Genomic DNA, 12,529 nt, shown 5'->3' with positions numbered 1-12,529 from the left:
TTTCCACCGAAAACTACTTTTGATCCTTCGATACTTTTGAACTCAACTAGACTAGCTTTATTGCCGGTCATATGTCGAGAGCATCCGCTATCGAAATACCAAACTTCCTGCAAAAAAGATTAATTACTTTTAGGTACCCATGCTTGATTGGGTCATTTTGTGTTAGTAATTTTTGGCATCCAAATCCACCTAGATCCCACTGATCCAAGAGTAGGTAGGTGATTTGTAACCATTGAAAACTTTATAATCATAATGCACTTTCGAATAATGATTCGGTGCGGGTTGGGAAGCTGATAGTTGCTTGATTCTATGAAATAGAGCAAATCTGGACTTGGTCCATGGTTTGTCTTCAAGCGACCAATCGTCTTCTGAGGGATATAATCTCCCAGCCCCAATTCTCGGAATTCTTCCCATATTCCTATGAGGTTTTATTGCACTAGACTCGTTGGTTCTCTTTTGAGATACAAATTTTTGCCTTTTAAAATTTTGTTGTCTTGCCAAGATATCATTGTGTTGATTCGGCCTTGCAACAATTTTCTGGGCATTAATTTTGTTTCCAACTCCTTGTCTCATTGTGCTATGTTGACTTTTCACAAATTTTACCACTGGAACTTTATTGATTAAAGTAGTAGTAGAATTAGTCAACTTTTGAGGGGTTTTAGAACATGATGGATCATAGCCTAGTCCGGCTTTATCTCCAGCGGGTTTTTGCATGCTTACCATTTTATCCATTATTTTGGATGAATGCGTAAATGATGCGATTACTTCCCGAAGGTTATGTTCTCTAACCTCTCTAGCTTTACACTCTTCTTGAAGTCGAACATTTTCGGCTTTCAAATTACTCATTTCATTTAGAGCATTTTGCAATTTTTGTGACATTTCTTCATTTTCAAGAATTAACGTATTATTGCGCTCTTTGATTTGAGTATGAGTGTCCATGACCTTTTGACAATCTTCCATAAGACTTTGAAATGATTCTTGAGTCTCGAAAAAAGTGTCAACGGAACTAAAGGAACTAAAAGAACTAGAAGATACCTCTTCGTCGGTTTCACGCGCCATATAGCATTCCTCATGTTCGGATGTTTTGCCCACTAGACATAGTAGCGCCGTATCTTCTTGTGATGAATCACTCTTGTCACTAGATGACTCTTCGGATTCACTTGCTTCTAACGGATCGCTTATTAGTGCCTTCCATTTGTCCTTTTTGAATTTCTTCTCTTTCGACTTGTACTCAACCTGTGGAGAGTTAGAAGTATTCGAATTTTTGTTCACCTTGGGATGTGGACATTCGGCCATAAAATGTCCAGGCTTTCTACAATTGTAACACACATTTGTGTTATCTTCGACCGGTTCCCTTCTTGATCTTCTATTCTCTCGAAAAGAATTTCCTTGTCGTGATCCTTTGTTCTTTCGCATGAACTTCTTGAATTTCCTAACAAATAAGGAAAATTGTTCGTCAGATAAAAAATCTTTATTTACGACTGACCTTGATGAGGAAGGTTGTTCGGCCATCAGTGCGGATGTTCGTTCATCACGTTCTTCTTCATTTCGTGTCTTCATCTCGAACTCATACGCCTTTAGATCACTAAAGAGTTTATCCGTAGATAATGTCCTTAGATCTCTATGATCGCGCATTGCGGTCACCTTCATATCCCAATTTGTAGGTAGTCCGCGTAACACTTTGAGCGATATTTCCTTCTGGGTAATGGTCTTTCCCAGATCCGTGATTTCTCCAAGTATTTTGATCAATCGAGCTTCCATGTCGGTGATGCTTTCGTTTGGTAGCATTTTGAAATCTTCGAACCTCTTCATGGCAATGGTTAGTTTGTTGTCTTTTTCTTGTTCGTCGCGTTCACCGATACTAATCAGAGTATCCCATATTTCTTTTGCTGTGGTGCACTTTCGAATCTTTGGGAATATGGTGTCATCGACCGTTTTGAACAAAATGTCCTTGGCAATATTGTCCAAGTTATTTCGTCCTCTATCTTCCTTTGTCCACTCCATTTTTGGCTTTGGAATATATCGTGGAGCATTTGGATCACGTGGGGTAGCGGTATTAGCTTCCATAATTTGGATAGGGCCATTTGTGATGACTTCCCACATTTCGTCATTTAAAGCAGATAAGTGCACCTGCATACGTATTTTCCAATCATCAAATTTATCAAGTGAGAAAAGCAAATTTTGAGCGAGAACCATATCTCCCTTCATCTTGAAGTTTCGAGATCTGCCTAGCAGTCAAGAAATGACTCAAATAGACAACCTGGCTCTGATACCACTTGTTGGTCCCGAAAGGGTGGCGAGAAGTCTAGAGGGGGGGGGGGGGTGAATAGACTTCTCTCGCTTTTTCAACTTCTTTTGCAAACAACACTTTGGTAACTTCAACTCTAAGTAACAAGCATAAACAAGTATAACAACTTAGAGTGTGCACAGCGGAAAATGTAACAGCAAAGTGTTATGCTTTAATTGTGTAGTGCTCAAAGAGAGATTCTATACATGCATCACGTTAGAAACACTTAATATAGATGTAGGATGATGTATATAAAATTTCACTTGCATGCAAACGAGGAAACTATCAAACCCAGACAGATAAAGATACGCAATAAACCGTAACGGGTTAGTTCACAGTTGGTATAAGCATGCACGAAATTAAATGAGCAGTAAGTAAATAGAGAGAGAGAGATTTATAGTGGTTCAGAGGTGGTGTAATCCTCCTAGTCCACTCTTCTCCTTTCACTTCAAGGAGGAAATTCACTATTCTTCGATCAACCCAGATACAATAGTGAATAAGTGCCCAACGACACTTCTCCGAGTGCTTCGCACAAAGCTACACTCCACCAAGGTTTTTCGCAAGCTCCTCTTGTTACTTCGCCTTCCCGAGTACTTCGCACCAAGCTGTACTCCTACACCACGAGAACTACGCACAAAGCTACGCTCTCACCGGGTTTTCACAAGTTCCCCTTGTTACTCTACCCTTTACAACTGAGTGTTATGCACAAAGCTACACTCCAACTGGGTTTTTCACTCTCTCCAGTTACTCTACCCCTTTTCTACACTCAGTAGAAGATTTACAATGAAATACAAAGATTTCTTCTCTCAGACTTGAATTCTATCTTATATAGCTCAATATACCACTTGATGATTGTAGAATTCGTTTTTTGTAAATCCGTGCTTGTTTTCAAGTCTGCTTGGGCATTTTATAGCCAATGAAAACTATTTGCCCGTTGATCAACTTTCGATCTTGATCGTCCATTTTGAATTGTAGTTGATCAAATAATTTTGCCAACTTGGTCTGCAAAGTCATTTCGCCGTCTGTCAGAAGATTTGAATAAATTTGTCGTTGCTCCTCTTTAATCTGACAAAGCTTTTCCTTGGAATGGGTAGCCTCCAAATTTGAATTTCTCTGGCATGACTTTTGTTGAATTATTGATCTGATGTGCCAAGTTGATCAAATAATTTATCTGCTGATTCTTGCTTGAGTATTAAAAAGATTTCCTTCGTATATCAGCTTCTTCTTCTCCTTCGACTTCTTCTGCAGAAACAGAGCTTCAAAAAAATGTTTCTGTCTAATTCTATCATGATGTCATAGCTCCTTTTGATGATGTCATGTCCCAATAGTGTATCATGGAGTATATATCATGTTCCACCTTGTATCATGGACTATATATATCATGTTCCATTTCATATCATGAGCTAGCTATTATGTTCCACCTTGTATCATGGACCAGATATCATGTTTCATTTTATATCATGGACCAATATCATGTTTTCATAAAATTGCTTCAGGTGGGAATCGAATTGTGGACCATTTGCTTTGCTTGGTAAGGCTTCTTCCATCTCGGCTAAGTAACCCATTGATATAATCCAAGACTTAAATTCTTTTGTCTTGTCTCTTCGACGTGTTCTCCACTAGCCATACCACACTGTGACGTCATCACCCGATAGTAGTGACATCATCATCCGATAATTTTAACTATCATGATATAAAATTGTTCTTTCATGATAGTAATACTATCATGATATTGCTACTTCACGATAGCAATTCATCTTTACACCAAATGTGCTTCCAATAGGAATCAAACTGTAGATCATCTCACATTAGGCATGCTTCAACAAGTCTTCTACCATCTCAACCTTTGGTGACTTGATGCTTCATAAATGTGTTAAGCTATGATCCCGCTTTCATTTATTCTTCCTTCAAACTGCTTTCACGTAGACTTCATGTAAGCTTCATGGCAGTGGTGCACTATACTTTGTGAACCAGAACTGACTCAAATGAAATAAAATTGGGGTCTACAAAATACATTTGGCTCATCAAAACTTATACAATATATTCCTAACATGGTAACACAATGATACAAGATGGAGCAGTTCAAATAGATGTACCTGCAAGGTTACACTCAGAACCAAGAAGATCAGAAAGAACAAGACACATACCTGCAAGGTTGCAAGATTACTATTGCCATTCATTGAGTACAGGCAGTTACCACAGCAGGTCATCGCCACACTCAATCAACAAGGTGATATCCTATGAGGGCCTATCCCAAGCCATAGGGTCTGTGCAACCTCCATTCTGACCGCACAAGAGCCACAGTCATATAATGAAGCAGTTAAAGAAGAGGCATGGAGGAAAGCAATGCAATGTGAAATAAATGCATTGGTTGAAAATAAAACTTGGGTGCTTACAGACCTACCACCAGGAAAAACCCCAATTGGTTGCAAATGGGTGTACAAGGTGAAACATAGAGCTGATGGTTCCATAGAAAGACACAAGGCTAGATTGGTGGCAAAGGGACACTCAGCAGCTAGGAGTGGACTATGTTGAAACATTTTCTCCTGTGGCTAGAATGACAACAATTAGAACCTTCCTAGCTGTGGCAGTTGCAAAAGGATGGGACATCCAACAATTAGACATCAATAATGCATTTTTGCATGGAGATCTAGATGAGGAAGTATACATGATTTCACCCCATGGTTTTCAAAATAATAAGCACCAAGTTTGCAAGTTGCTTAGATCTTTATATGGCCTAAAACAGGCTAGCAGGTAGTGGAATGCTAAATTGACTAAGGCATTGCAAGATAATGGTTTCCAACAGTCCACAGCAGATCCATCTCTGTTTACCAAAGCATCAGACACTTCATTTATGGCTCTTCTCATCTATGTAGATGACATATTGGTTGCAGGGACAGACTCATCACAGATTGATAGATTGAAACAGTTCTTGGATAAGACATTCAAGATCAAAGATCTTGGACATCTGAATTACTTTCTGGGGATTGAAGCATTCAGATCTACTAATGGTCTCAACATTTGCCAAAGAAAATACACCTTAGAAATCCTAAAGGAGTATGGCTTCATGGATGCTAAACCTGCAAAGACTCCCATTACTGCAGGCCAGAAACTCAGTTCTCTTGAGGGAACACCACTTGATAAGCCAGAAGTTTATAGAACACTGGTTGGGAAGCTGTTATACTTGACAAACACCAGACCTGAAATCACATATGCAGTTCAGCAGTTAAGCCAGTATGTTGACAAGCCTAGAAACACTCATCTTATGGCTGCTCACAGAGTGTTGAGGTACTTGAAAGGGTCTCCTAGAAAAGGGATGTTTTATCCAGCAAACTCTCAAATAAAGCTACAAGGGTTCTCTGATTCTGATTGGGCTACTTGTGCAGAAACCAGAAAGTCTGTTACAGGCTATTCCATTTATCTTGGCAAGTCCTTAATCTCTTGGAAGACAAAGAAACAAGCTACTGTCTCTAGATCATCTTCTGAAGCTGAGTATAGGGCCCTAGCATCCACTGTTTGTGAGGTCCAATGGCTCTTATATTTGCTTGCAGATCTGAAAGTCAAGCCTAACAGCCCCGCTACTCTATTTTGTGATAACAAATCTGCAATTGCTATTGGGGAGAATCATGTCTTTCATGAAATAACTAAACATATTGAGATAGATTGTCATGTTGTTAAGCAGAAAGTGTATGAAGGGATTATAAAGCTAATGTCAGTTCCTTCACAAAAACAGCTTGCTGATGGCTTCACCAAGGCACTGCCAATATTGCTGTTTGACAACTTCCACTCTAAGCTGGGCCTTCAAGATGTTCATGCTCCAGCTTACGGGGGGGGGGGGGGGGGTGATGAAGCATACTCAGCATACTTAGTTGATGATGGATGCTCTCAATCAAGGAGGACTTTATTGTCTTTTCTCCCCTTCCCATTTCTGTTATAACTGCCACTGCAGTTTGTATATAACAGTGGTTCTCTTTCCTTTTCAAGCTAAGCTTTGTACTCTTCTCAATTCATCAATAATGCACACCATCCTCCTTTCTCTGATTATCACTTTTACACTCATGAGCAATTGAGTTTTCCACAGTGTTCCGTCCATCCACGGTAGAGTGACTCAGAACTTGTTTACGTCTTTGATTGAAAAGTGGACACAATTCTGCTTGAAGGATCTAATCTTTGGAAAGGAATTTGCGATGCCAAACCCAATTATGCTTGAAGGGGTTCGGAGAAGCGATGGAGTGAATGATAATATCTTCTGGAGCCCGGAGAGCAATGGGCGCTTTTCCGTTTCATCTGCTTGTGGAGAGTTGGAGTGCGATTTGGAGACTGAAGGTCCCCAATAGAATCTGTGCATTCAATTCATCTGGCTTGTTAAACATAAAAGACTAATAACAAACTATGAAAGGCGACGTAGAGGATTCACCAGTTCTTCGCAATATAATGTCCCAACTGCAACGAGCCGGAAGAAGATGTTGAACACTGCATCAGAGGTTGCATCAAGCGACTAAAATCTGGGTAGTTCTTTTACCTCAAGGGGCCAAAAATAATTTTTTTTACGGGATGTGGTGGTGTGTCACGCGCACTCATGATGGCGACTACTATATTGGGCAATCGTTATGCCATGGAACCGTGTTCACCATCCATGGTGAACACAGTCCCAAACAGTAACGGTGTCTACCGGCACAGTTATCTTCCACTATTTTTTTTTTTAATTAACAACGCGACTTTTCTTCTTCATATTAACATTTTGGGGTTTCACTTCCTCTTCGCGCAAGTTTCTTCAACACTCATAAATTATGAATGTGCATGCGTGGATTTATGAATGTGCAGTTATGAAATTATGAATTTTCTTTTATCAGATTATGAATTTTCTGTTATAAAATTATGAATTTTCTGTTATGAGATTATGAATTTTCTGTTATGAGATTATGAATGTACAGAAAATTCATAATTACATAACTATAAATTTATAAGCTCATAACAAAAAATTCATAATTTAATAAATGTAAATTCATAATCTGAACATAGAATGCAAAACGTCGTTAACAGCACATTAACTAAATTTTTTTTTTCCGGTAAAAACGATGCCGTTTGGGACCGTGTTCACCAAGCATGGTGAACACGTTTCCACGGCATAATTTACCTAGATTGGGGGCTTCAGCTGCACAACGAAGACGAACAGTGCAATGGAATATATGGGTCTTCAATGGGCGTGGGCTACTGGTACGAAGAAGCTGCATATCTTCAGCGATTCTCTTCAAGTTGTGAACGGGCTCAATAAGGGCCCTGAGCCATTGGGTTCGTGTGACCATATCACGATGTTGTGCAAGGAATGGCTCACTAAGGACTGGGTGGCTAAGATTGACTATTCACCTCGCGAGTTCAATAGCGCAGTTGACTGGTTGGCCAAGGCTGCTCCTCGAGGGCAGTGCGACTAAATCGAGTTTAATGCTCCCCCAGATAGCATTAGAGATTTTCTGGTGAATGATAGTGTTTTGTTGACTACTCTTAAGAGTAGTAACTAGATTTTCATGGTCATCCCCTCCCATTTCTTCCCAAAAAACAAAAAAATGTATTCTAATGGGAGCAATATAGTTTTCGAATCGAAAATTAAAATGTGTGCTACATAGGACAATGTTTGATTTAAGCAAAATGAAGCAAAGTCATTATTAGGACAATTCTAATATGACATCCATATTTTTTAGGGTGATGATCAAAAAATAATATTATCAAATTTTTTTAATGATTGAAAAGAAGAAAAAAAAATCAAATTAAGTAAATCTTATTATATTTTACGAGTATTTCTTACCACAAAAGAGAAAAGAGTTGTAAAAATTTTGTTTTTTTAAAAAGAAAAAAAAACAAAGAATATAAAGAAATGCCATCAGTTTCTTTTGTTTACACTAATTTGATTGTTATAATAATGATATATAAAAATAAAAGGAAAAATCAACATTTTAGTCCCTCAATTGTTTCTCAATTGTCAATATAGTTCATAGTTTTCAATTTAAATTAATTTGATTCTAGAATTGTTTAAAATTTTGTCAATTAAACCCTTTCAATGACCAAATTGACGAAATTTTACAAATGTGGAAATTACCATTTTGGTTCCTAAAAGGGTTTAATTGACGAAATTTTAAACAATTCAATGATTAAATTGATTGAAATTGAAAACTATGAACTATATTCATAATTGGGAAACAATTGAGGGAGTAAAATGGTGATTAACTCAAAATAAAATGTCCTCTTGTTGTTGTTGTTGTTGTTGTTGTTATTATGGAAAATCAGACTTTTAATCCTTCACTTATGTATTGTTATGCAATTTTGTCCTCAATTGTCAATTTTAAGAAATTTTGTCATTCAATTGTTTTAAACGTAGACAATTCAAACTTTCAGTAACTTTGGCATTAAACATCTGTTTATTATGTGGCTTTTTTTGAAATTTCACATCCCACCACAAACGGAGTAGAAGTTGGATGGCTATTTAATATTCAGGATGTTATTGAAGTTGATTGTGTACATTGTGAAGAAGTTTAAAGGAGTTTGGTGAACTCGGATGACTTAGAGGCGGAAGTGTTTTCTTTCATAAAAAATAAAAATAAAAATAAAATAATTAAAAAAAAAAAACAAAGAGAGGAAGTTAGTGGTTTAGAGAATGTATTCTAAGAAAGAAACTTGGAAGAATATATGTTTAAATTTGTGAGGGGAATGATATCCAATTCTGCATTTGAGTTTAAGTAGGTTGTAAATGTTAGTAGTATTATATTATTGGTACAAGCATGTTGAGATTGATTACCATTTTGTTCGGGATAAGGTTGCAATCAGAGAGTTCTTGTCGGTCGGGGTATTCCCTACGTACCAAATAATAATAATAATAATAATAATAATAATAATAATACTAATAATAATAATAATAATAATAATAACAATAATAACAATAATAACAATAACAACAACAACAACAACAATAAAAACAATAATAACAACAATAATAATAATAATAATAATAACAATAATAATAATAATAACAATAATAATAATAATAATAATAATAATAATAACAACAACAACAATAATAATAATAATAATAATAACAATAATAATAATAATAATAATAGTAATAATAATAATAATAATAATAATAATAATAATAACAACAACAATAACAACAATAACAACAACAACAATAACAACAACAACAACAACAACAATAACAACAACAACAACAACAACTATAACAACAATAACAACAATAATAACAATAACAACAATAACAACAATTAATAATACTAATAATAATAATAATAATAATAATAATAATAATAATAATAATAATAATAATAATAATAATAATAATAATAGTGTTAATTCCCACGTAAGCGGTAAATATACTAACTCATGACCAATCAAAGCAAATAAACTCTTTTATTGATCAAGGGTAAGGACCTAAATACAATCTACAATGGCTATTTCGAGGGCCGACTGACTGCGGTCGGGATGCTCTGAGAATAGCCTATCGATCGTCCAAAAGTCCCTCACACTGTTGCAACTGCGGGTATTTATAGCCACTATGCCGGAGACACAAGTCCGGCCGTTCGGCATGTCACCCACGTAGCAACCACGTGTCGTCCTCCCGGGAGCCCTGCCTGTTAACGCGTAGTGCTGCCACGTGTCTCTTCTCGGCTCTCTCGCCTAAGGGCTATCGATCGGGATTCGAGGACCTCGGTCGGGTGATGCTCGGTCGGGAACCGACCGGGTTCTTCTAAGAAAGTCCGACCTGTAACCTACATAAACAAGAATAAGAGACGAAGGTATGTCGGTCGGGGTATTCCCTACGTACCAAATAATAATAATAATAATAATAATAATAATAATAGTAATAATAGTAATAATAGTAATAATAGTAATAATAATAATAATAATAATAATAATAATAATAATAATAATAATAATAATAATAATAATAATAATAATAACAATAATAATAACAATAATAATAATAACCAATGATACTTTTGTCATTTCTTATATTTTTTCCTTTCCCACAAGCATTTGAATTGCAATTCACGGGAATCATGAATTACAATTCAACAAAAGGAGAGAATTGCAATTCAGTGAAATTGCAATTCCGTCCAACCAAACAATGTAAATATTGAGGTCTTCATTGAATTGCAATTTAATTACAACTCAATTACATTCAACCAAACACCCTGTAATGATTGACACATGTGAGAATCAAGATGAAAACAAAACTATGAGCTTAGGTTGCGAATTATATAAAGTGGAGCTCAGGATCAATACTGAATGGGGGGTAAAACATTTTTCTGAACATGTGAAAGCAAGGTTTAATTGTTAGGTTACGAAGCATTAGGCTTAACTAAAAGAAGGCTTTAAAGCAACAAGAAGCCAAGATTCAAAATAATTCAAGTTATTAAATAATTATTGTGAGGATGACAGATGAAACTTGGGAAGATTTGGATGACAAGGCACATTCAACCATTCTTTTGTGCCTGTCTAAAGAGGTTCTCGTGAGGTAGTAAGTGAGACGACTGCGTCAGATTTATGGTCCAAGTTGGATACACTTTACATGGCCAAGACTCTGGCGAACACGCTATGTCTGAAGGAGCGTCTGTACACAATCCGTATGACGGAAGGTACTTCTATTAAATCTCACTTGGATGAATTCAATTCTATTTTATTGGACTTGGAAAATATTGATGTCATAATTGACGATGAGGATCGTGCTGTTTTATTGCTTGTGTCTCTGCCTAAATCATACAAGCATTTCAAAGAAATTATGCTATATGGTAATAGTAGTGATACCCTTACTTTCGACAGTGTTAAGTCAAACCTATTGTCCAAAGAAAAGTTTGACTTTGAAATTAAGTCTGAGGATAAAGGTGAATGCTTGACTGTAAGGGGACGTTCACTTGAATCAGGGAGTAGCAATAAAAATTCTAGATCCAAGTCCAAAGGACGTAAGTCCAACAAATCCTGCAAGTACTGCAAGAATCATGGTCATGATGTGACTGAATGCTTTAAGTTGAAAAACAAGCAAGAGAGAGAAAAGTCCGCTGAAGCTAGTGTTGTTGAAAGTGATTCAGAAGGCGATGTTATGTTATCTGTCAGCTCCGGTTGCAAACAGAGTGAAACCGAGTGGATTCTGGACTCTGGTTGTGCATTCCACATGTGTCCTCACGAAGACTGTATCTGGAACCGGTTGATGGTGATGTTGTCTTGCTGGGTAATGATACCCAATGCAAGGTTAGTGGAATTGGAAGTGTTCAGATTAAAACTCATGATAACGTTATCAAGACTCTTACCAATGTTCGGTATATTCCTGATTTGAAACGCAATCTGATATCCTTGGGAACCTTGGAAAGTCTGGGGTGCAAGTACATAGTTGAAGGTGGAGTTCTGAAAGTCATCAAAGGCTCTCTTGTTCTCATGAAAGCTTCTCGTTCCAGAAGAGGGTTTTTGGGAAACATTGTGTTTTTGGGAAACAAAAGAGGGTTAGTTTCTCTACTGCTACACACCGTACCAAAGATGTATTGGAATACATACATTCCGATTTATGGGGACCAACTAAATTCCAATCTATGGGAGGCTGTAGATATTTTATGTCTATTATTGATGACTTTTCTCGTAAAGTCTGGGTCTATTTCCTGAAACATAAAAATCAGGAATTTTCTATTTTCAAGAAGTGGAAAATACTTGTTGAGACTCAGACAGGTAAAAAAGTCAAGAAGCTCAGGACAGACAATGACTTGGAGTTCTGCGAGTCAGATTTCAATGACTTTTGTGCGGCAAATGGAATCGCCAGGCACAAGACCTTTCCTGGAAACACCAGCAGAATGGTGTTGCCGAACGTTTGAATAGGACTCTATTGGGAAGAGCTCGTTGTATGCTCTCTAATGCTGGGTTTTGGTCCCAAAAGAGGTAAGGTGAAAGTCTAGAGGGGGGGGGGGGGGGGGGTGAATAGACTTTCAAACTTTTTTCGCACAGCACAACAATTGCTAAGACAGAGATAAACCAAAACTCATAACTAGATTGTTAGAGTATGGTGCACAGCGGAAATTAAATAACGATAAAGTGTGTGTGAGATTGTGAGCAGAATATCTTCGTGTAGAGCGAATATATAAAGAGCGGTAAGTAAAGAAAGCAGTAAAGAACACAAGACAATTATAGTGGTTCGCGAGGTGGTGTAATCCTCCTACTCCACTTGCTCTTTTCTCCAAGAGCCAATTC

At 37.0% G+C, this 12,529-nt stretch overlaps 1 protein-coding gene across 1 annotated transcript; it reads left to right on the top strand.

The window, feature by feature from the left end:
- Positions 1-4,844: 4,844 nt before the first annotated feature.
- LOC109166974 (uncharacterized mitochondrial protein AtMg00810-like) lies at positions 4,845-6,624 on the top strand. The gene is made up of 3 exons (XM_019315873.1): positions 4,845-4,949; positions 5,094-6,058; positions 6,369-6,624. The coding sequence occupies exons 1-3, from the start codon at positions 4,845-4,847 to the stop codon at positions 6,622-6,624; spliced, it is 1,326 nt and encodes a 441-aa protein (XP_019171418.1).
- Positions 6,625-12,529: the final 5,905 nt, after the last annotated feature.

The sequence above is a fragment of the Ipomoea nil genome, unplaced genomic scaffold (assembly GCF_001879475.1).
Source record: "Ipomoea nil cultivar Tokyo-kokei standard unplaced genomic scaffold, Asagao_1.1 scaffold3142, whole genome shotgun sequence".
Classification (NCBI taxonomy): Eukaryota; Viridiplantae; Streptophyta; class Magnoliopsida; order Solanales; family Convolvulaceae; genus Ipomoea; species Ipomoea nil.
This window is presented reverse-complemented; position numbering and strand designations above follow the sequence as displayed.

Excerpts from the sequence above, each read along its gene's own strand:
- LOC109166974 (XM_019315873.1), top strand. The coding sequence starts at position 4,845 with ATGACAACAATTAGAACCTTCCTAGCTGTGGCAGTTGCAAAAGGATGG. Across the intron at positions 4,950-5,093 it reads ATGGAGATCTAGATGAGGAA|TCCACAGCAGATCCATCTCT; the intron begins GTATACATGATT and ends GGTTTCCAACAG. Across the intron at positions 6,059-6,368 it reads AAGGCACTGCCAATATTGCT|TGTTCCGTCCATCCACGGTA; the intron begins GTTTGACAACTT and ends AGTTTTCCACAG.